Here is a 24,867-nt window from a genome sequence, read left to right as displayed (position 1 = left end):
GCTGCACTGCTCCCAGACTCTGGAACTCCCTCCCCCCGCACATCCGACAGTCAGACACAATCACCATATTCAAATCCCAATTAAAAACCCATCTGTTCAAATCTGCCTACTCACTTGCTCCCTATTATATGTTTCATTTGTGTCCACTTGATTGTCTCCTCCATGATTTCCTGTTTGTGTTTTTATCATGTTCTGTTGCCTATTAGCGTTTTCTTTTCTTTTTTAAATTGTACGGTGTCCTTGGGTGTCATGAAAGGCGCCTAAAAATAAAATGTATTATTATTATTATTATTATTATTATATGTGTGATTTTATACTTACATACTGTATACTCGCCTCTTTTTTTGATCTGTCTGAACTGCAGTTGTTTAGGTCGTTGCCCAACTCATAATGCTCATTTTCCATGAGATTGGTTCTTAAAGGTAAGTTTGAGAAACCGGCTCGAGATCGCTAGAATTTGAAAATACACAACCGGAGAAAATCTGCCACTTCCTTATAGAGCCCCTCCTCCAACACACACGAACGCGCACATGACCAATGAGGGCACGAGATAAGTTTGTGCACAGATGGAAGGCTGACAGGCAGGTAGGCCATCCAGTTATTTTAGCCGGGCCGGCTAAAATGATTGGTCGTACTTTTTACAGTATTACGGCTTCCACAGATGACATTTTTTTATGGATGTTTTGTCAAAGCACTTAAGATATTCATTGCTATCGGGATGTTAAGAGCATTCCATGGAATATAACAAAAAGTGTATCTCGAGCCGGTTTCTCAAACTTACCTACCCTACCTTTAAAAAAGGCGATGTATCCGTTATATTTTTTTGCACATAAGTAAAAAAGAAACAAGAAATAAGGGATAGGGGAATTTAGCATAGGATAATCTTTATTCACCACAAAACAGGGAAATTTGCATTTTCTCATTAAATAAATTATACCAAAAAATAGCACATCTCTTGACAAATTAGAACAATACCTCAGATTATATTGCATATTCAAAGCATTTTATGACAGTTATGGTCAGAAGTATCTTAAATGTAAAAACACAATAGCAATAAGAGGGCAGCAATTTGTACTGATCAAATTATATCAAACAAGGGTCACACGTTTCTAAATCTCCTTGAATGTAATTATTCTGATCACAGTATAACACAAACAGGTTTTATGGGTATTATTCATTTGATTTCATGATCCCCTGTGTATGCGTCAAGTATAAATTACTTTCCATTTTTCTCAGAATTCGAAAAAAAACAAGTTTGACAGTTAAAGGGAGTTCATATACTACCAGAGGGAGTACGTGTCTGTATGAGAGCCTTTCTGTCATTACAGGGTTAGATATATAATCTGTCTAACACATTTCAGATTGTTATTATAAATCATACTACTCATACTATATCAATATAGTTGAATTGTTATATACATGAGAAAAGCTGTGCTAAATTAAGGTCTCTCACTGTTGAGTAACAAAGACTGTATATAGAACACAGCCAGGGCCTGTCCTGATGTGAGTGTGTTTGCAGACAGCAGAATAACCTCTGTTTAACAAATAATTGTTTACAAATGCTGCCTTTTTTCACCTTGAGTCTTTAAACCAACATCTCGCCTAACTATATTACTAGTTTTAGTGGGAATATAAAGTATTTTAGGTTGTTCAGGAGATCATTTATAGGAAAAAGTCGCAGATTAGTCCTTCTCACGGCAGTAGTTTTAGGAGGTTTAAAGGCTTCCCAATAAAAACACAACACTATTTAAAGATTTATTTCTCTTCTATATGAAGATAAAGTCATCCGCTATCAATTCGATTAGCCTTTGCAATTCAACTCGTTCTCTAAATGTGTATTTTTTACAGTTTTAGCTGAAGAGAAAGCACAAAGTGGCACAGTTTTTCTGCAGCTCCTGTGTGAGACACTGAGTTGAGTCTCTACGGTTCTCATGGTGCGTTTAAGTTCCTCTCTTCGCTGGGATTTCTCTATCCGTCTCATCAGACTAGCACCGAGAATCATCCTAACAGCATCATGGCAACAGAAGAAGCTCCCACTGAAGTCGCCGCCGTCGTCGCCGCCGCCCCGGCAAAGGCACCAGCAAAGGCACCAGCAAAGGCACCAGCAAAGTCCCCGAAGAAGAAGGCAGCCAAGCCGGCCAAGAAGATTGGTCCCGGAGCCGCTGAGCTCATCTTGAATGAGGTCACCGCCTCCAAGGACCGCAAAGGTATTTCTTACCAGGCTCTGAAGAAGGCGCTGGCCGCTCAGGGCTACGAACACACCGTTCACATTAAACGCGCAGTCAAGAGGTTACTCGAGAAGGGATCACTTGTGCAGGTCAAGGGATCCGGAGCCAGCGGCTCCTTCAAGGCCGCCGAGAAGCCCAAGAAGGTAGCGAAGAAGCCCGCAGCCAAAGCCAAGAAGCCGGCAGCAGCAGCAGCGAAGAAACCCGCCGCAAAGAAGCCAGCCGCCAAGAAGGCAGTGACACCCAAGAAGGCGAAGAAGCCTGCTACTGCTGCTAAGAAAACCCCCGTGAAGAAGATCACAAAGAGCCCGAAGAAGGTGGCGGTCAAGAAGGCAGCACCCAAGAAGGCAGCTACCCCCAAGAAGACAGTAACCCCCAAGAAAGCTGTGAAGAAGGTGGTTAAACCAGCTGCCAAACCAACGAAGAAGGCACCAGCCAGGAAAGCATCGAGGAAGTAAACAGATCATCTACAAAAGGCTCTTTTAAGAGCCACCCACATACACCAAAAGAGCACTTCTCCTGTTTTAATATTACATTTGTTTACACCTGCTACATATTTATTTGGAAAACCAGAAGACATTGTGGCTATTTATCATTATCGTATAAGTTAGTTAATTAGAAGATCACTTCAATCAAAACGATATTTATTAACATTATTGTAACATTGAATTCTATATCATTAATACTGTCATATAATCGTTTTACATTTTTTTTTACAACACATTTTATTATGTTGCTATATTAGTAGACATCTACTTTACAGAAGGCTCCTCTTTAGTCACTCACAACATACATATTTTCCCATATACTTGATTGTGTATAAACCCTATGTAAATATTTTGTAGGCCTATATAACTTCATATACATGTACATAGTATTTCATTTTATTTTAATGTGTGGACTGAAACTTATTTAATGCTACATATAATTGTGACTATATTATTACACATTAATTCACTTTTACTTGAGGAGATCGGATTAGCTCCTGATTTTGTTAATAAATTAATTATTTTACTTTAATTTGTACGTTTAATAATTAAATTAGATTATATTGGATATACTTTAATGGTCACATTGTTCATTTGTTTTGTCACTTCAGCATGCCAAACTACCTTTATAGTGTGCTTCACTTTGATCCTTTAAAGTATACTTTATTTTTATAATATTTCTCTAAGAATACACTATATTGTTTGAGTATATGTGTATAGATCTATTTTATATGTTATTCGATGATTTAATTATGTGAGGTCTATTGTACTTGACACAGTGAATGGACTAATGCTTCTCTGATTGGTCGATGGTAGTACCGCTCCACCTGACCAATCAGCGGCCAGATGTTGACTATATATACCACCACCTATCGTTGAAGAAATGTTGTTTTCTGCTAACCTAAACAGAAAATGTCAGGAAGAGGCAAGACCGGAGGAAAGGCCAGAGCGAAGGCCAAGACCCGTTCATCCCGGGCCGGGCTCCAGTTCCCCGTTGGCCGTGTCCACAGACATCTGAGGAAGGGTAACTACGCCCATCGTGTCGGTGCCGGAGCCCCGGTGTACCTGGCCGCTGTGCTGGAGTACCTGACCGCTGAGATCCTGGAGTTGGCTGGAAACGCCGCCCGGGACAACAAGAAGAGCCGTATCATCCCCCGCCACCTGCAGCTCGCCGTCCGCAACGACGAGGAGCTGAACAAGCTGCTGGGAGGAGTTACCATCGCTCAGGGAGGCGTGCTGCCCAACATCCAGGCTGTGCTGCTGCCCAAGAAGACCGAGAAGCCCGCCAAGAAGTGAACACCCTGAACCCGCTTCAACAAACACCCCAAAGGCTCTTTTAAGAGCCACCCACTTCTAACTAAAGAACATTCCCCTCTTCACTACACAAATACTTAAAGGCCCAGAACAGTGATCTTGCCCTATATGTATTGAGGTGTACAACATGTCATATACTGCAGAATCAACTGATCTGTGAAGGTTTTCATTGTCATTACCATGGGCATCACTTTGTTATAAACAGTGGTGGGGACAATTTCTCCATTTAACATCCGCATAGCAGAAGACAAAATATGCCCCCCCCCCCCCTGGGTGTTGAACCTTGAGCACCTGCATGAATAACCAATGCATAGACCTCTACTGTGAATTTGAACCTTTAGCACACAACGAGCACTGCAGCCAGGTATTGAGGACAGAACATGACATAAGTAACATAAATAAATGCATAAATACATGTTAACATAACAGAAATAAATACAGCAATAAATAAACACTAAATAAATAAATGTATAACTAAAACACATATCTTTATTTGTTTCACACAGTGTTGTTCTGCTTGGTCGCCTTGTATTCTGTGGATACGACAACATTTATAATAATTGTACTTTCAATTGCTCTGAAAGTTGTGCACGTGTCTTTAACAATATCTTTAAGTTGCTATAACCAGTCCCCCCTTTTATTTGGAAGATGTATTACAAAAATTGTGTTTCTATTAAAGGTTTTGCTGCTACCTAAAACTGAGTGTAATGGCTGGGATTTCTAACAGGTTTGAGGTCTTTGATTTTGAAGCTCTTCTCCACTATAGCCGTGAGATCACACACACATTTAACAAGCATCACAATTCACACTAGGATAAATCAACATGATAACAGCTGGGATCGAACCCACCACCTTCTGACTCAAAGACAACAGCTCTTCCTCTCAACCACAGACTGTTAAGTATTGATGAATTCATAGCCGGAGCGTCGCAATCGAGATTACCGTTTTGTTGTTTGAATGGAGGTAATAATAATTCAGGTAATCAAGTACCATTTTAACCCTAATATACGAATGAGCCCAGACAGTAAACGTTTGATTAAACACATCAGGGTGTATTTGGCGCACGGAGTAAATGGATACCAATGTGGGGGTCAGCGGTTCAAATCCCCAACATTTGAGAGGCAAAATGGCAGACTCCATTGCATATCTTATGGAAATAGAGAGGCTGTGGTAATTGAAGTGAAAGAAATAAAAAAGAAAAACTGAAATTCGGTAAAGTTAGAAAGAAACAGAGGCTTAAATCCAGTTTTCTCTAAATGACATATTCAGGAAACCCAGCTCCACTCGTCCTGGTAGCCTTGGGTTATTCTGGAACAGATGTGAAAGATTGATGGTTACTTCTGAGGATGAGTTCAAACAAATGTTCTTTAACAATATCTTTGTGTCGCCTTGTAACCCTAATAAACATAGAAGCCAATCCGGTGAAATTTGACAGGAATATTTACTGGTGTCTTTGGCTGAAGCGGTAAAAGGATTCTAACAACCAGAGGGTTGGTGGTTCAACTCCCAGCATGGCAGAGTGCAGTGTGGTGGGAGGCAAGATGGCATGTGTGTGGGTGAAATGGTGAACATCGTGTTAGGGCGGTCAAGGGTGGTCAACTCACAAGTACACAGAGTTCTCTTAATAATTAATAAAAATGTAATAAATAATATAAAATGAAAACATTAAATACAAAAATCATAGTACAAACATAACAATAAAGACTTACAATAAAGTATAACAACAATTGCAAAAAAATAATGATATTTTAAATAATACATAAAAAGTTATATGATAATAATGAAAATAATGCTATATTGAATTTATAATATTGAAAAAGATAAGAAAAAAATTACAACTAAAACATTTCAAAAATCAATAAAAGACGTAGTTGTGGGTCTGCCTGCGTAAAATAATGACAGTAATAAAACCTCCGAAGGACACCACAACACCTACAAAAGTAAATACATTTCAAACTAGCTGACAGCTGTATAGCTCAGTGGTTAGAGCAGGCAGACCATAACCAAATAGGGGGTGTTTCTCAATGTGGAGGAAGGCTCCTCCAGAGCCACTATTTCAAGGATGCTACGTCATCGAGTCCCGCCGAAGGACTGTTCCAATGTCCAGGATGCTTGTAATCCTACCGAGGCCGGCGTCCTTCGTTGTGGGAAATTTCAAGGCTGCACATGTGTATCCTCCGCAGTCTTAAAATCCCCACAATGCTTTGCGCACGGACCAATTTCCAAAATCTTTGGCGGAAATCGCGCTCCATTTAAGGCGGGGCCTCGCATATGACGCACACCTGTTGGCCTGTTCCACCATTCTTCGTTTTCCGAGGCTAGGAGGGATTCTTGCCTTGCTTCTGAAGGACCTGACTCGGAAGACATGTCCTACCAAGGAAGCGTCCTCGACATTGAGAAACACCCATGGTATGTTTCAAAATTGTACCCATCCATCAGCACTGTGATTTCGGTGGGAATGTGGGTTGGAGAAATGTCTTGTTTAAAACAATTAAGAATTAAATAATCAAGCCAAAAAAAAGTAATAATATAAAAACAGAACAAAATAAAAAATATATTTATGTATGTAAAAAATGTATCAATATTATTATGATTATTTAATGAAATAATAATAAAACAAATAAAATTAAATCATTGTACAAAAAAGTGGTTAAAATTAAATACAATAATGAGGCTGTGGCTCAGTGGGTTAGTGCGCTGTTCTTCAGATCAGGGGAGCACTGGTTCAATCCCAACTGCAGTCAACATGTTGCTGTGTCCCGAAAACATGTAATGTGCTGTATATTAAAAACATATATAATTATAAAAAAATAAAAAATAATAATAACATATTTTAATAAAAACAATACAATAAATAATTTAACTAAAAAAGTATAACATAATCAAGATAATGAATAATAATTATGAAAAAATAATAATACAAATCCATTAAACAAAATCAATAAAAGGTGAGTCGTTTGGGTAAACAAATTAAATACAAATAAAATTAATTAAATTTCATAAAAGTAATAATAAAATACTAATAATAAATAAAATAAGAATTATAACAAAAAATAATAATAATACAATACAATACAGCTTTATTTATAGAGCACTTTAAACCTCCAGACCAAAGTGCTGTACAGTCAAATAAACAAACAAAACACCATAAAACAAGTACAAGTAAAAACAATAGACAATTTAAAAGCAATAAAAGCAAGAATCTAAAAGATGTTAATACGCTAAGGAGAAGAGGTGGGTTTTAAGAAGCGATTTAAAAGTAGGCAGTGTGGAGGCCTGTCTGATGTGCAGGGGCAGATCGTTCCACAGTGTGGGAGCCGCTACAGAGAAGCAACGGCCCCCTCTGAGCTTTGACCTGGTTCTGGGCACATTCAGGAGGATCAGCTGACCTGAGATGGCGGTTTGGCATGTAAGGGTGTAGCAGCTCAGAAAGATATGGTGGGGTCATGCCATTTAGGGATTTAAAAGTAAATAAAAGGATTTTAAAATGAGTCCTAAAATGTATTGGCAGCCAGTGGAGCGAAGCCAAAATGGGGGAAATGTGGTCGTATTTCCGTGTGCCAGTTAAAAGCCTTGCTGCTGCATTTTGCACCCGCTGCAGACGAGCGAGGGAGTTACAGTAATCCAGCCGAGTGGTGACAAAGGCGTGGATTACCGTCTCAAACTGCTGTCTGGAGAGAAAAGGTTTCATTTTGGCTAGCTGCCTAAGGTGATATAAGCTCGTAAATAAAATAATAATAAAAAAAGCTCCATAAACAACTACTTTTCATTGTTCATTTCGATCTGTATGCTGGCTGTCTGTAAACATAATAATTATATATCAAACAAATACATTACATTACATGTTACATGTTAGAGCTTTTATCCAAAGCGACTTACATACTCAACACTGTGGACAATCCCCACAGGAGCAATTTGGGGTGAGGTGTCTCAGGGACACAACGACATGCTGACTGCAGTGGGGTTTGAACCAGTGCTCCCCTCATCCCAACACCAACACACTAGTACACTGCACCACACGCCTCCCAAATACATGAACATAAAATATGATGAAGGTGGTTTTATGCCATCATTCAAGTCAGTGTTTTTGTGCCAGTACACATGAGGGTAATCTAATATTTTAAAGCTTATTCCTGCATGATTCACTCACTTTCTAGAAAACCTGTACTGTCAAACGTTATAAATTATATTACAGTGTTCATACAAGAGCTCAATTTCATGCCGATTGACATTTGTGTTTGTTTATGAGTGATTCTACAATTTAGGGTACATTCCATGTCCATTGATGTCCATTGATGATAATTATAATTATTCTAAGTATTTTCTTCAAAAATATCATATTTTGCCTATTATTGGAAAGCATGTTATAATATCACACAAACATTATGTGTATCCTATGCTTTATTTAGCTTGAAATGTGTCATGATGTTCTTAAATTGTCAATTTTTGCTCTGTCCGTTTTTCAGTTGAGGGTGTCTTGGTTTCAAAATAATGAATAAAAACCATTAAAGTAAATTAAAAAAAGTATTCATTTATTTCAAAAGTCTAAATACTAAAGAATAATAACATCTTTTTAATTGATTTCCTCCTTTAAATAATTTAAATATCTTAATATATGAATGTCCGCAAAAGTTGTGTCAACTATGTTACTAAGAGAACTCCCCCCTTTAACTCAAAAATGGTTTGTCCCAATACCATGTCACCAGCATCACATGATGCCATGTTCCTCTTTGGCAGACATTTTGAACACACTGTGGTGATTGTCCTCTAATTTTTTACAATATTTTATGTATAATAGCACATGGTCAATTAATATACTCATTGACAATCAACAATGTTACGTACATTGTTATGGTTTACAATTGTTTTATGATTTTAATTCAATTATATGTTCAAATGTGATGTTAACCTGTTCAAGAAAATGACATGTGGTCATCCAAGCAAGGCCTACCATTGAAATGATGGGTCAAAATAGGGAAATTGTCAACTAAGTTACCTGTCAACTGAGTTACCCAGTACTGTAATAACTGTAGTAACTTAGTTGACAGGTAACCTAGTTGACAATTTGTAGGACATGTAGACGTCATTACACATCATTATCAATGGAATTTTGCACTTCTGCCTTGAAATTAACATAGTGCTGATGGTTAATAATGTGTCCAGTCAACTATTTTATTTGCGTCAAATGTTTGACTTTCATTGTCAACTATGTTGCACCTCATTTTTTCAAATTTAAAATATCTAAAATAGTGCTTCTGATATCCTTTATAGTATAATGTATATCTACACAGGTTGGAGTTTTACATGACATCTCTTAAAACTATCAAAATGACCTGTATGGTAGTTTTATAATATCCCTAAACTTAATGACAGTGCTGAACATATCACATGAAAAAACAAAACTTTAATACAATTATTTTTTAAACTTTAAAAAATCTTTGGATATATGGTAGAATAGACTCAAGAGCCTTTCAAATGTGATTTTACTTGAAGTGCAGGACTTAATCAAATGATTGTAATGACATCAAGTTTGTCCGTAACATAGTTGACAAACTGAGTAGTGAAAACATCCTTTCCCTTAAAATAAAATAAAATAAAAAAATGTTTAAGCTTTGCAACTAGTGGATATGTTACACTGAAGAATATACTAACTTGAACCACTGATTGTTCTATTGAGAAAGAACACTTTCTTTGTACTGTTTTGTTGATGTGAAATGCACCCTAAATGATAGAATCACTCGTATACTTCACATCATTGAGTACAGCTCTTCTGTTCATTATTATAAAATGTAAACGTTGACATCAGTCTTTTTTATGTAACTGTCGCTTAGGGTAAGGTTTGATGGATATCTAATGAAGATTAATGAGATTATTTTTAAATAAAAATCACAGCTTTATTTGCAAAGCACATTTAAACCTCCAGACCAAATGCTGTACAGAGAAATACATACAATACAAACAAATACTCTTTTGTATTTGTGGTATTTAGGTATTATTTGATTGGTGTATTTTTTATATAAATTAATATAATGATGTATTGTTCATATATTGGCTTATTGTTCCTGTCACGTCTTATTTTGTAAATCCCCAGAGTCTGCGGGCGGAAGTCCTACGATCTCCATGGTATTTTCAAACTCGCTTCTGATTGGACGATCTGACTCCCGCTGCATGGAACCAATAAACGGTGAGCCCTGAGCCGTTGGTAGGTATGTAAAGATGGCTGCCACAGAAGTTAAGCATTCTTAGATTAATTTACGAAAGAATAATTGTTATTATGTCAGGAAGAGGCAAGACCGGAGGAAAGGCCCGAGCCAAGGCCAAGACCCGTTCATCCCGTGCCGGGCTCCAGTTCCCCGTTGGCCGTGTCCACAGGCATCTGAGGAAGGGTAACTACGCCCAGCGTGTCGGTGCAGGAGCCCCGGTGTACCTGGCCGCTGTGCTGGAGTACCTGACCGCTGAGATCCTGGAGCTGGCTGGAAACGCCGCCCGGGACAACAAGAAGACCCGTATCATCCCCCGCCACCTGCAGCTCGCCGTCCGCAACGACGAGGAGCTGAACAAGCTGCTGGGAGGAGTGACCATCGCTCAGGGAGGCGTGCTGCCCAACATCCAGGCTGTGCTGCTGCCCAAGAAGACCGAGAAGGCAGCCAAGAAGTGAACACCCTGAACCCGCTTCAACAAGCCCCCCAAAGGCTCTTTTAAGAGCCACCCACATCTCTTGAAAAGCAAATTCTATGTGTCAAACCAAGATAGTTTTAGACAGTAAAACTGTATAAATATTCTCTGCTCTACAGTTTCCACTTTAAACTACAGTACACTGTTGCATGTCATTGATTGTGTTAAGTAGTACATATGTATTAGGTGATGTATAATACATTTTACATTTTGTATACATACTTGAACCTAATGTTTGATCGTCTCATACCAGTAATGATATATCTTATTTTTACCTACTTACAAGCTTATTATCTTTTTGTTTGCACCATCCTACACCAAAGCAGATATGTATGTGTAAATGTACCTGCAATAAACTTGATGTACAGAGAAATTAATATAATGATGGTGAAGATTTGAAGAATTGCAGCCCATTGTTTCTCAAAAGGGTTAATCTCATGAGGCTTCACAACCCCCCTGTCAGTCAAAGTGTGTAAAATGGGCAGATGAGACATCTCAACAGTGATCTTTCTTTTACAGTTCCCAATGAGTAAAGCCTTAGAATAACTGAACCATGAAGATTCAATCATATTTTCATGTAATCAATATTGTATTTATTCAAGTTTAACGATTGAAAAGCCTAAGGAGGCTGCTAAACACTGCAAACAGACATTTTTGTAAACAGGGATTTCTATTCCTAAATGTTATTTGTAAACTTAAAGGCAGGGTAGGTAAATTTGAGAAACCGGCTCGAGATCGCTAGAATTTGAAAATACACAACCGAAGAAAATCTGCCACTTCCTTATAGAGCCCCTCCTCCAACACACACGAACGTGCACATGACCAATGAGGGCACGAGATAAGTTTGTGCACAGATGGAAGGCTGACAGGCAGGTAGGCCATCCAGTTATTTTAGCCGGGCCGGCTCAGATGATTGGTCGTACTTTTTACAGTATTACGGCTTCCACAGATGACATTTTTTTATGGATTTGTTGTCAAAGCACTTCAGATATTCATTCCTATCGGGATGTTAAGAGCATTCCATGGAATATAACAAAAAGTGTATCTCGAGCCGGTTTCTCAAACTTACCTACCCTACCTTTAACCATGTTATAGCCTCAGAAAGGCTCAACAACATCAACGTATACATTTATTAACTACATTATTACATTCAGCTGGAAGTCAGCTGCCTTCCACCTGAGCCACGGCCCACATGCTGATTCTACCTGAAAACACTGCCATTCACTCTTAATTTACTTTCTCTGCCAATCAACACTTCCTGCATTCCATTTTCCCACTCGTCGTCTCCCATCTGTCTGTGGATGGCTACAATGGGGATGTGTCATTTGATGCTAAACTTAAAGGGGACCTATCATGCAAAATGCACTTGTGTACGTCTTTTATACATGAATATGTGTCCCCGGTGTTCCAGGGAACTCACCAAGTGTCAGAAAACACAACCCTCTCTATTTTCCTCCATACCCAAATCTCTAAAAAAGGGGCTGCAACGGATCTGATAAAAACTGATCCAGATTTGAACACTGTCCTGACGTCAGGACAGTGGCGCTACGGCTATTGGGCCCACTCCACCAATCAGGAGGAGACAGCCACGGCCATTGCCGTTCGAAAGCGCTGGAGACGCTGTAGTACATATGCCAGGCCTGTAGGTGGTGCTGTTCTCACAGAATCAGCCCTTGATTTTTCAAATTGAGCGAAATGAGGCATGGCTAAAATGCATGAGCTGTTTGGTATTTAAAAAAAAAAAAAGTATAAATATGCCTTATATAGGTATGGTCCTACACTATATTATTCAAATATAGCATGATAGGTCCACTTTAAGCAGGTTTTGAAACCAAAATAAGGTATGTGTTGAGCCCAAAACAACAAACGCCCAACTAAAGTTCCTGCTGTGATTTTGAGTGAATTTGTACCTTTATGCACACAACGAGTACACAGCTATGGAGGAAAGAACGTGACATGAGTAAAACAATAAATGAAATGCATAAATACAGGGGAAAAAAGGAATATAAATACAAAAATAAAAATTGAGAATAAAACAGAACACACATTATTATATATCTTTAATGTATTTCTGCATTTATTTTTACTTACATATCTGTGTCTGGGCGTGTTTCACAATATGTGGGTTTGCTTGGTCGCCTTGTATTTTGTGGTCACGACAACATTTATAAGAAATGTACTTTCAATTGCTCTGAAAGTTTGACATGTCTTAACAATATCTTTGAGTTGCTATAATATTTTACAAAACTACACACCCTAACTCGGTCTCTGAGGAATTATTTGAGAAACATGTAAACCAGTTTTAATAATGCAATATCACTAACTTTAAGATACATATACAATTTCTAACAATATATAAGCTTATGTAAATATTACATTTAAATGTGAAATAATTATATTAAAAAACAAAATAGCAGTTGGTTGTTAAAAGCTGTTCAATTGGTCAACATCCCAGCCTGGCATCATGCCTACAAAAGGCAATGTTGGAGGATAATATGGTGTAATACACGCACTAAATAAATGAGATACATCTGACATTATTTGAGAATTAGATTATTTTATTGCTTGTGTCAAAATTTGAAGTTGTGAAACCATTTGCTGGTTTTTATTTTGAAGGATGGTTGTCGTAACCGGAAACGCATCGGCTCACGGTGTGTGAAAAGAGCAGCAGAGAGGGAACAAAGGAACAGAACAAAATGGCGGGCTAGAATGAACCAGGGTGTCTTCAACCAGGTCCGCATATCAGCTTTAAATATGGGCGATATCCATGGTGAGTATATCATAACTCTGCAATTATGTCAGGAAGAGGCAAGGGCGGAAAGGGACTCGGCAAAGGAGGCGCTAAGCGCCACCGTAAAGTGCTCCGTGATAACATCCAGGGCATCACCAAGCCCGCCATCCGCCGTCTGGCTCGCCGTGGCGGAGTGAAGCGTATCTCCGGTCTGATCTACGAGGAGACCCGCGGTGTGCTGAAGGTGTTCCTGGAGAACGTGATCCGTGATGCCGTCACCTACACCGAGCACGCCAAGAGGAAGACTGTGACCGCCATGGATGTGGTGTACGCTCTGAAGAGGCAGGGCCGCACCCTGTACGGCTTCGGGGGATAAACTCATGCTGACTGAAACACACAAAGGCTCTTTTAAGAGCCACCCACTTTACTTTAAGAGCCTCTGTCCAAATTACTGAATTATTAACGTCTTTATTATCCTTTACTATTTCATCAAAATTCATTCTTTAAAATGGATATAATCCTTGTTATTACTAAAGGTATAATAATGGCAAATATGATGTGTTATAAAAAATGTTTTACTAGAATAGAAGTAAAGTGATTTGAACTGGATCGAGAGGATAAACCAACTTTCACTCTTTCCTTTATTTAACATTATAACGAGGGGACTATTGGGTAAACACTGGCTGTGTCCATGGATGTATAATAAGAACTGGATACAGCGTGGGAGGCGGGGCCTCATTCATTCCTATGAGAGTTGCTCATTCGCGCATGATGATAAAATGGCCCAACTTTTGAGAGAGCGAAACGTCACAGATTACCCGGCATGCCTGAGAAGTACCCGTATGTGCGCTCATAGCGCATGCGCAACTTTAACCATGCCCCCCAAAATGCTCGTTCACATCAAGCACGTCAATTTGCGTACACGTAACAGCACCGCACGTTCATGACAGCATGGTAATGTTTGTTATGATAGATTTGATATTAACGAGGCTGCAGTTAGCAGCTAGCGGTTAGCTAGTAATTATGCTAATTTACACATCAATCGTTATGTACTTTTATATTACGCTGTAACAGGATCTAGTGATATCCAAGCAACAGAGCTTCATTTAGCATGAAATAATTATTGCACTGTATATATATATATATATATATATATATATATATATATATATATATATATATATATATATATATATATATATATATATATATATATATATATATATATATATATACACACATACACACACAGTGCAATAAGCTTCTTAGTGCAATAAGAAGCTACAGGGACGTTAATCTACGTCGGTAATATTAACTTTATTTAATACAACATTTACGGTACAAGATTTAATCATACAGCCCATGTAGTATAATATTTTACAAATGATGAATTACAGCAAACATGTGCAATATATCCATTATTACAGCTCCGTGGGCTGGCAGTAAGGCGATATGGGTCCGTTCTTATTGTGCATCCATGGGTAAAGATAAACTCATGTAGTGCTGAACACGTAACATGAACGTGCCGGGCGGCGCGGTCCCGTGGGTTAGATGCGCGTTCATAATGCAGAGGGAAATAACTCTCAGAATAACGTTATTAGCACATTTTACAACTTGAGGAACGAATGTTTTTAATAAGGGCTATACAAGTGTTCATACTGGGTAGTTTATTTAGTTTAAAAAAAATTATCCAACGATTTACAGACCACTCTTTCCCCATGTAAGTCAATGGGAAAAAGTGTTTCCGGGCCTGGCAACCAAAAGGAAGTGTAGTACCGCCGTTTGGCCAGCACGAATATTTTCATCAGAGTCCGGCGCACTTCCTGGGGGCTTGGCTGTGTCGCAGGCATATGTCTACATCCTGCTTCGCAAATAGAGTGTCGAAGTCACGCCCATCTACTTCCGGTCCATGGGACCTTATTTCGGAAAAATAATGTATTGAAGTCAATGGAGAGAGAAAACTTATCTTTCGATCCTGTTTGAATTGTGCCATGAATTACACATGTTTGTAAATCTTAAAAAATAATTTCCATGTCAAAAAAGTCACAGCTTGTCGTAAAACTGTTGAAATATAAGACTATGAAAAATACGCAACTAGAAAGACTACAAATCCCAGAGTCGCGTAAGTGACACACAATTGTTTTCCTCCACTAACGGTACGTCCACACAGCAGCGTTAAAAAAATCTTGAAACGCTTCTGCCCATTCACTTTGAATGGAGTGACGTCACTTTCCCTCCCTTTTCGCCGAAATGCATTGTGGGCAGGCGAGCGGAGATTTTCAGAATTTTGAGGATTCAAAGTTGAACAATGTTCAACTTTTGAAGCTGAGGTGGAAGCGGCAGCCAATCAAATCCCGTGTACGCAAATCTGACCGTTCAAGCTCTAGCCAATCAAACGGCGTGTATGCTGGGAGAGACATACCGCAGGTCATTTCCTCATATTCCAAAAAATGGAGGAGAAATTAGCGGTAGCGAATCAATCACCCGGTGCTTTATGACCAGACCTACCGGGATATAAACCGGAGGAGCCAGGCATGGAGGGAGGTGGCAGAGACAGTGGTATGTTTTCGCCTGTTTTGGGGAGTTTATATCCAGTTTACTTCGGGCTTTTTTGCTTCGTATGTCGCGGGCGGGAGATTCATGTGATTGGTTGTTCGCAAAAAATCCCCAAGCTTCAGATACGCCCACCTCCAAGATTTTTTTAACGCTGCTGTGTCGACGTTCCGTAAGAGATAGCTAAGATCAGCGCCATATAGATAGAATCTATCTATATGGCGCTGGCTAAGATAAGATAACTTTAACAAGATGCCTGTGTGCTTAGTACCAGGTTGTTATCATACCAGCAATGGGTCTTGCTCGTTCTTTCGCTTCCCGTCTGATGAAAGGACCAGGAGTGTCTGGATCAAGCTAGCTAGTAGCTAGCACGTTAGTTAGCATTACAGCCGTGTCATTTTTATTAGCCTTAACATAAAGTAACATTAAGTAACCCAAAATGTTAAACAGTAAGAGTAGTAGTCATATTTTGTGAACCCTTTGAATAGTACTGTCACCGGTGTGATCATTCTATAATACACAATTTAAGCCCGGGGGAGAAATGCTAACGCTAACGCTAGCATCGGCGATCTTCTCTACTTCATGCTATCTGCACAAATGGTTGACATTAAACATTAAAACGACCAGGCAGTTCAGAGAGAATCAAAGGAACTCAGGCAGGCAGCTTTGCATGACATTCTTCAGGACGTGTTTCATTGTGGTGATAGTGAGGGTAGTCAATCGTTTTGTTGACAAGACAGTAGTGACGGCCATCTTGGTGACGTGTGTTGTTCTGTGAGACCAGAGATGTAGTTCATTGAGCGTTTCACACAAACAAATGTGTTACTTCACAGTTTTACGACACTTTTTTTTTTTTGACTTGCAAAATTATCTTTTAAATTGACAAACAACATATGTGTAATTCGTGGCACAATTCAAACGGGATCGGGGAGGGACTTTGCCACTCTATAGCGATAGCCTTAGAGCAGTGGTTCTCAAACTTTTTCTGTCAGGCGAAAAAAAAAAAGTCGAGCCCCCCCCCAACACAAATAGTCACGTAATGGGCCAAGTTAACATTTATTAAAATCAATATGAACGTGAGCATTCCTTTAAAAAAAATCACTTTGCTAGAACAGTGATAATAAAACAATGCTCCATAAGTCTGTGTGCTCAAAAAAATAAATACATAATACAATTGTGCAATCCCTTTGCCAGAACAATACATTATAATACATTGCAATCTGTTCAAAAAAATGAAAAGAAAGAAAATGCTGATAATTGGCAAAAAAGTGTGTCTTATCATTAGTGGCTGCAATGAGCCTGTTTGGCACTGCACATTTCTTCAAATCGGGGTTGCAGGCTCAGTGGCGGCGCCAGAGATTTATTTTGGGGGTGCTGTAGGGTAGCTTGACGTTTCATAGAGGGTGCTCAAACATTCAGGGTTTCCCATTAATGTACCGGGTGCTACAGTGGAACTTTCTACTGCAACAATCCCCACGCAAATACACAGTACACCTGCGACTCACAATGAAGGCTCGATAATCAGCTCACGGCATATAGGTGTAAGCAGGGGTAGAGTGCTGTTTTTATAGGGGGGCCCAGGGGCATGCTCCCCCGGGAAGATTTTTTTTTTAAATATTGAAGTTAAAAGCATCAATCTGGTGCACTTTGAGAGCAACATGAAGAGATCTATGGATACATCTCTCAACACCCATTTGAAACAGAACTGTAAACAGATTTACTTTTTCTTTATGGATATTTTACAAATCACTCCCCTTTTAAACTGTATTCTTTTTTTACTGTCATATAGTATTTGATACCTGTTTTTCATTTATTCTCTTATTTTTTTATAACTATAATGATCATATAAACGTGTGCCTCGGAAATAATTGTTTACATTAATCGTGACACTCAGTTATTCAAGATATCCTGCCAGGTTGTCATTATACCATGCTCTATTAGTGCTTATACTTCAGATATCCAAAAACAAATGTCTAAAATATTGTTAGCATTGTTGTCCACTCTCACCTCTTTTCTGTTATTTCAATATTTACATTAGGTTTTGGAAATATCTGGGACCCAGCCCATTGAAAATGTCCACTGTAGTGGACATTTTGTTAACATGCATCTCCTTTTACTCTTTTGAGCTACTCTATCAATCCCTGATGTACTGTACAGAGGACATCTATCAGTCGCTGATGTACTGTACAGAGGACATCTATCAATCCCTGATGTACTGTACAGAGGACATCTATCAGTCCCTGATGTACTGTACAGAGGACATCCTGGTCTTTCCAGTGATATGTCATTGGTTCAAATTACATGCTGGGAAGTTCCTCTTTCTTTTCATCCAAAATGGCTGGCATACCAAAAACAAAATGTTATAGAAGCAGGAGGAGAAGTCAAATATTGTTGAATAATTGTAATTTTTACCATGAAAATCATATATGTTCTTGTTTATTAACATGTGAGGAACTATATAATTAGTTCTGAAAGCAATTAAATAATTCAAGTTTTCAAATAACAGCCCTTTTATAAATGTCCATTCTAGTCGACGTCAGGACCATCTTCATGGACTTAATGACTCAATATTGTTGCAGGAGACGGAACTGAAGCAGACATTTTCTGTACCAGATAGTTACGGGAGATTCAGATTTTGAGCTCTCAGATGATGAGAGAGATGAGGATTTCACACCTGGGATAGAAAAGGGTCAAGAAGAAGGGGGGGAAAGATGCAGGAGGCTCCATGAGCGCACAGATACAGAGACAGATAGGGACGAGCTGGAAAGACATGGCCCTCTGTGGGCCAAGAGTAGCACGTATGTCTTATTGTTGTTTTTATTTTAAGTGGAGCCATGGAAAATGAGAATTGCCTCAGGAATGCAAGCTTTGTTTCTATGAGCATGGTCAAATGGAGACCACATCCATAAAACTATTCAAGATGACCCTACAGCCCGTGCCGACTGGAGTCAATGAGGTACTTTTCCCACTACATTGACTACAAAGTCTTTGAAGATCTGGAAAGATTCACCAAAAACCAAAGTAGTTTTTCATTGACCAAATAAACAGCAATGTTCAGATCAATTACTTATTTATGTTTTAAATAAAGGTGAATGTATTATTGTATTAATATCACTCTATAACCATAATACGTTACATAGTCTATCTGTTAATTTTGGCTGTCTTTTCAAACTAATATGGTCCAGACGTCCTCTACAGTGGACATACTGTAACATTTAAAAATAAAAAAAGTCTAAATTACAAGATGTTTTTTTAACCCTAGGAAATCACAAAAAAAAGGAAATTGGAAGACACTTTTTTTCCTCGGGTCCCAGGAGGATATATTATCTAATGTCTACCTTTTCCCTAGCCTATTTATTACGTTTAAAGCCCTTCTCTCCACATGGAATCATTAGCTTACTACATCAATCACATATATAAATACAAGAAAGCCCTTTACTTAAAAAACATTTGCATTAATGCACACACTCGATTCAATTCAGGCATTTACAGGTTTTTAATAAAGGCATCAGGACAGCCTTCATGTAATCTCTAGAAATACTATGAAATGCTTTCTTTGTTGACCAGTTTGACTGGCGTGTACTAGATTGCCTTGGGTAATATAGTATCTGATTGTTTATGTATGATATCATATTTCTTGATTTAGGTTATCATTTTCAGTTTTTAAAATAGACCAAGTTCTTCAACCGTTTTATATTTTATCTTAATCTGAACAAACAATATACTGTAATGTATCAAGTCTTTTTTGGTTTATTTCATTATTTAGATTTCAATTAAAGTAAATGTTTCTCTTCTATTCTCAAAAACTATGCTCAAAGGGTGATTTGTTCAGCGCATGCTCAGTACCCAACCAATCCCGTGCGAGCGACAGCACAGTGTCCTTTGCATCGGATGAATATAAATAGACCACGCTGTGTCGGTGAACTCATTCTACTGTGTCAACCCTCAACCGTTGATCATGCCTGAAGCAGCCAGCGTCAAAGCGCCCAAGAAGGGCTCCAAGAAAGCGGTCACCAAGACCGCCACCAAGACCGGCAAGAAGAGGAGAAAGTCCAGGAAGGAGAGCTATGCCATCTACGTGTACAAAGTGATGAAGCAGGTGCACCCCGACACCGGCATCTCCTCCAAGGCCATGGGCATCATGAACTGCTTCGTGAGCGACATCTTTGAGCGCATCGCCGGGGAGGCCTCCCGTCTGGCTCACTACAACAAGCGCTCCACCATCACCTCCAGGGAGATCCAGACCGCCGTCCGCCTGCTGCTCCCCGGAGAGCTGGCCAAGCACGCCGTGTCTGAGGGCACCAAGGCCGTGACCAAGTACACCAGCTCCAAGTAACCTGCTGCCGCTACTGCTACAAACCAACGGTTCTTTTAAGAGCCACCCACTTCATCTACTGCTGCGTTCCTCTTACAAAGTGTCTAATATACGTCCATATACACTTTTTTTTTTTTTTTTTTTTAAAGCTGGTTTTAAAATTATTTATTATTAAACTGCTATGCTCACTTGGATCATCTTCCTGTGATTGGGCTTTTACTATTTACATTTTGTTAATTTTACTTCAGCAGAATTTTTACATATGTAATACTTTCAGCTGAGCTCTAATTGTTGTATTTCATTTCTATCTAAATCACTTCCACCTGGAGGTTTTAATGCTTTACAAATAAAGCTATATTGTATTGCAATAAGTGCTGCAAATATAATGTATGTACAGTGTGTGTGTGTGTGTGTGTATATATACGAATGAGAATAGGTTTTATTACCAAGTAGGTTATCACATACAAGGAATTTGCTTTGGTATATTTGGTGCATACAAAGACACAGAATGAAGAACACCAAGAAAATAATTAAAATAAAATTGGGCTATGTACATTTTGAGAAGACGTACGCTATAGATCTTTATGAATACACATAATACGAAATAAGAGATTACCTCAAAATATTAAAGATAACAAAAGTAGACATTACACAAATTACAATCTACACAAATAAGCTACAACTGATAATCATTTTTTTCCGTTAAATATTTAGCCCAAACGTTACAACTGCATGTATTTAGGTGGGTGTGTCATTTGAGTTATAATACGGAATATATTATTTAATAAGTTAATTACACACTGTAAATAATCATTAAGTATGACACCTTTATGAATGTCTTAATGTTCTCCACACATTGAGACTTTCGCTTCTTAAATTACAGGAGTTTATATTCATCTTTGAACGGGTGAAAACTATTTCAGAAAATAAAAATGTAAACTTTAACGTCTCATTCTGAAAAGAATTCAGGCGGCAGACTGACCTGTATTCTGATTGGACGATCACAGTTACAGATCAATCTGACCAATGAGCGTACAGCTGCGCTCCTATATAAGCTGGTGAGAACTGTGATCGAGTTACTTTCTTCTTAACGTCGAAGAACAATAACATAGAAAATGTCTGGTCGAGGCAAAGGTTGTTTAATGAAGGTCTCAGCAGTGGTTGTATGGGTGACTCATTTTATGAAGGTGTCTTGTCTCTACTATATAAAAAAAATGATGAAACTGATATAGATAATTACAGACATTTAACTATTATGAATACCGATTATAAGATACTAGCAAAAATAATAATGAATAGATTAACAGATATATTAGATAAAATAATAGATAAAGAGCAAACATGTGCTATAAAAGGTCGCCTTATGTGGGACAACTTATCAATTTTAAGAGAAATCATAAATAAACCAAAAAAAGAAAAAGGTTTCTTTATTATTGGACTTGATCAAAAAAAAGCCTTCAACTATTTATCCAGAGATTATTTATGGTCGGTGATGAAGTCCTACGGATTTCCTGAAGCCTTCATAAACATGATTAAGTGTCTGTATTTTAAGTCTTGTGTCTGTGTAAATGTAAACGGTGTGTTGACAAATGCATTTAATGTTGAAAGAGGGGTTAAGCAGGGGTGCCCTCTAAGCGCAGCTCTATACGTGCTAGCCATAAATCCATTAATTAAAATAATAAACAATGACAGTTTAATATCAGGAACACCAGTTGGCCATGCGCCCAAAATAACTGCCATCACCTATGCAGACGATGTCACTGTTATTATAAAAAACCAACAAGAAATGGATGTTCTAACAAATCACCTAAACCTATATGAATTGGCATCAGGAGCTAAATTGAACCATAACAAAACTGAAGGTGTTTGGATCGGCGCCGACGATACCAAACGCGACATCAACATTCAAGTGAAAAAAGAAATTAAAATACTTGGAATAACTATTTGTAGCGACAACTGTGCTGAACTCAATTGGGAGAACAAACTAAGAGAAGTCAAAGAACAAGTTAAACAATGGGAGAATAAAAATACAAATTATAAATCAAGAATAAACATAATAAAATCATTCATACTTAGCAAGATCCTTTTTCTAGCAAACATTTTCCCCCCATCAGCCCAAATAATTATGCAACTAAACAAACAGTGTGTCAATTTGGTGTGGGGTACAACAAGGGAGGTTACTAAACGTAATTTGTTATTTAAAAGTAGGGAATATGGAGGCCTGGGAGCCATAGACCTGGACATTAAACTAAAAATTACCTTTGTAAAAAACATCTCGGCTGCTATAAATAGGAAAGCACCTTGGGTCGAGGATGGAAAAAAGGGATGGAACAAAAGAAGAGGCAGAGCTAGAAATAGTCCATATTATAAATTAGTTTATGGTGATTTCACAACTGAAGTTCAACATTTAGGGATTGATTGGATCGGACTACAGAATAGAGTGATTTTTAAAATGGTAAATGATTTCAAATATGGAGGTTTTATAACATACAAAAACCTAAACCCTGACGAAGGTAAAGAAGTCCTGAAATTAGTGAAATGTAAACAGATATCAGAGAGCATGAGAGACGTGAGGTGGCTGATATCGGTTAACAGACTTGCCGTCAGAGCTGTGGTTTCATGGAGCTGCTATGTGAAAACTAAAACATGCCCCATGATAAACTGTGAGGAAGATGAGACCTTACAGCACCTCCTCATGGACTGCCACAGAGCCGAGGAGGTGTGGTCGCTCCTACGGGGCATCGGTTTGGAGTTCGACGTAGAATATGCCTCAATCATGTATTGTATTCTGGATGAGGGTATGGTCATAAAACACAGGGAACTTTTTCAGTTAGTAATTTGTATAACATGTATGAAAATCTGGAAGACAAGGTGCAAGATGATACTAAATCAGACGATAATAAACAGTGGCACCATCGTGAAACAAATAATCTCTGAACTAAGGAGAAGAAAAACCCTGGACAAATCCCAGACTCTGCCATGGGGCATTTTGAAGCTGTGACCGAACTAAGCCTCTCTGGAATATGGACGTTCTCTCTGTTTATGTTATTTATATATGTATGCATTGCGATTTATATGTATTATTAATGTAACTTGTGTATATCATGTACTGCCAAATAATTTAAAATAAAGTTTTATAAAAAAAAAAAAAAAAAAAAAAAAAAGAAAGCAAAGGTGCAGGAAAGGTTAGGGCGAAGGCCAAGACTCGCTCATCCCGTGCCGGGCTCCAGTTCCCCGTTGGCCGTGTTCACAGGCATCTGAGGAAGGGTAACTATGCTCATCGTGTCGGTGCCGGAGCCCCGGTTTACCTGGCCGCTGTGCTGGAGTACCTGACCGCTGAGATCCTGGAGCTGGCTGGAAACGCCGCCCGGGACAACAAGAAGTCCCGTATCATCCCCCGCCACCTGCAGCTCGCCGTCCGCAACGACGAGGAGCTAAACAAGCTGCTGGGAGGAGTGACCATCGCTCAGGGAGGCGTGCTGCCCAACATCCAGGCTGTGCTGCTGCCCAAGAAGACTGAGAAGCCCGCCAAGAAGTGAACACCCTGAACCCGCTTCAACAAACACCCCAAAGGCTCTTTTAAGAGCCACCCACATCCAACTAAAGAACATGTCCCTCTTCACTACACAACTACTTAAAGGCCCAGAACAGCCCTATATGTATTGAGATCAATTACTTATTTATGTTTTAAATAAAGCTGAATGTATTCTTGTATTAATATCACAACCATAATACTTTACATAGTCCATCTGTTAATTTTGGCTGTCTTTTCAAACTAAAATGTTCCTGACGTCCTCTACAGTGGACATACTGTGACATTTACAAATCAAATTATATTAAAAAAGTCTAAATTGCAAGATGTTTTTTTTTTTAACCATAAATAGGTAGGAAATACAAAATAAAGAAGATTGGAAAACATTTTTTTCCTCTGTTCCCAGGAGGATATAGCCCCTTTTGCTGGATGGTCGTAGTTTCCTCTATTCAATAAGTCTTCTGTATTAATGTTGCTGAATTCTACTTCACCCAAGTAGCATTCAGTACAATTCTCTGTATACCTGAGCCACGCATTACACCATGCTATATTTCCATTGTGAATGAAGCAAGCCAGTCAGCAGTGAATATCAGGACCAAGTAAGATGTTCATGTATTGAATTGATGTGTATTTCCAAGATGCATTAAAGCAATTTCTTCATCCTTCATTGCCAAAAAAAGTCATCATCAAATTAATACTCAAATTTCACACCAGCTGTGACAGAAAGTGTATTTGATTCAGGTCATCGCTTTGCTTATAAATAGCTGACTCCATAGTAGGAAACTCAGATAACATATACTTTATTTTCTTCATATAAAGACATTATTTTGTTATTAGAGAATCAGAAATCATAACCATAAACGGGTTTGTTGCCAAGTAACACATACTTAGAATTTGTCTTGGTGTTTTATTCGCATACATAATATTAAAACACTGTTAAATGCTATAATAACATTAGAAATATAGCAATATTTACATCAAAATATGTATGAATTACAATATGCAGAATTCAGAGTTTATGAATGTATAGAATC

The 24,867-nt window shown here is 38.5% G+C and overlaps 6 protein-coding genes across 6 annotated transcripts; all 6 read left to right on the top strand.

Moving 5' to 3' along the window:
• The first annotated feature begins 1,997 nt into the window (after nt 1–1,997).
• LOC117488232 (histone H1-like) lies at nt 1,998–2,721 on the top strand. The gene has a single exon (XM_034137031.1). It carries the CDS (start codon nt 2,015–2,017, stop codon nt 2,681–2,683), a length of 669 nt encoding a protein of 222 aa, XP_033992922.1. The 5' UTR covers nt 1,998–2,014; the 3' UTR covers nt 2,684–2,721.
• Nucleotides 2,608–4,140, top strand: LOC117488238 (histone H2A-like). Its single transcript, XM_034137036.1, has 2 exons — nt 2,608–2,679; nt 3,623–4,140. Exon 2 carries the CDS (start codon nt 3,626–3,628, stop codon nt 4,007–4,009), a length of 384 nt encoding a protein of 127 aa, XP_033992927.1. The 5' UTR covers nt 2,608–2,679; nt 3,623–3,625; the 3' UTR covers nt 4,010–4,140.
• A 6,148-nt stretch (nt 4,141–10,288) lies between these two features.
• On the top strand, nt 10,289–10,739 carry LOC117488240 (histone H2A). The gene has a single exon (XM_034137039.1). It carries the CDS (start codon nt 10,302–10,304, stop codon nt 10,683–10,685), a length of 384 nt encoding a protein of 127 aa, XP_033992930.1. The 5' UTR covers nt 10,289–10,301; the 3' UTR covers nt 10,686–10,739.
• Nucleotides 10,740–13,482: 2,743 nt separating this feature from the next.
• Nucleotides 13,483–13,855, top strand: LOC117488248 (histone H4). The gene has a single exon (XM_034137048.1). It carries the CDS (start codon nt 13,498–13,500, stop codon nt 13,807–13,809), a length of 312 nt encoding a protein of 103 aa, XP_033992939.1. The 5' UTR covers nt 13,483–13,497; the 3' UTR covers nt 13,810–13,855.
• A 6,076-nt stretch (nt 13,856–19,931) lies between these two features.
• LOC117488243 (histone H2B 1.2-like) lies at nt 19,932–20,493 on the top strand. Its single transcript, XM_034137042.1, has one exon. It carries the CDS (start codon nt 19,945–19,947, stop codon nt 20,320–20,322), a length of 378 nt encoding a protein of 125 aa, XP_033992933.1. The 5' UTR covers nt 19,932–19,944; the 3' UTR covers nt 20,323–20,493.
• A 900-nt stretch (nt 20,494–21,393) lies between these two features.
• LOC117488237 (late histone H2A.L3-like) lies at nt 21,394–23,840 on the top strand. The gene is made up of 2 exons (XM_034137035.1): nt 21,394–21,435; nt 23,476–23,840. The coding sequence occupies exons 1-2, from the start codon at nt 21,417–21,419 to the stop codon at nt 23,838–23,840; spliced, it is 384 nt and encodes a 127-aa protein (XP_033992926.1). The 5' UTR covers nt 21,394–21,416.
• The last annotated feature ends 1,027 nt before the right edge of the window (nt 23,841–24,867 follow it).

Source organism: Trematomus bernacchii, unplaced genomic scaffold, assembly GCF_902827165.1.
Source record: "Trematomus bernacchii unplaced genomic scaffold, fTreBer1.1, whole genome shotgun sequence".
NCBI lineage: Eukaryota > Metazoa > Chordata > Actinopteri > Perciformes > Nototheniidae > Trematomus > Trematomus bernacchii.
This window is presented reverse-complemented; position numbering and strand designations above follow the sequence as displayed.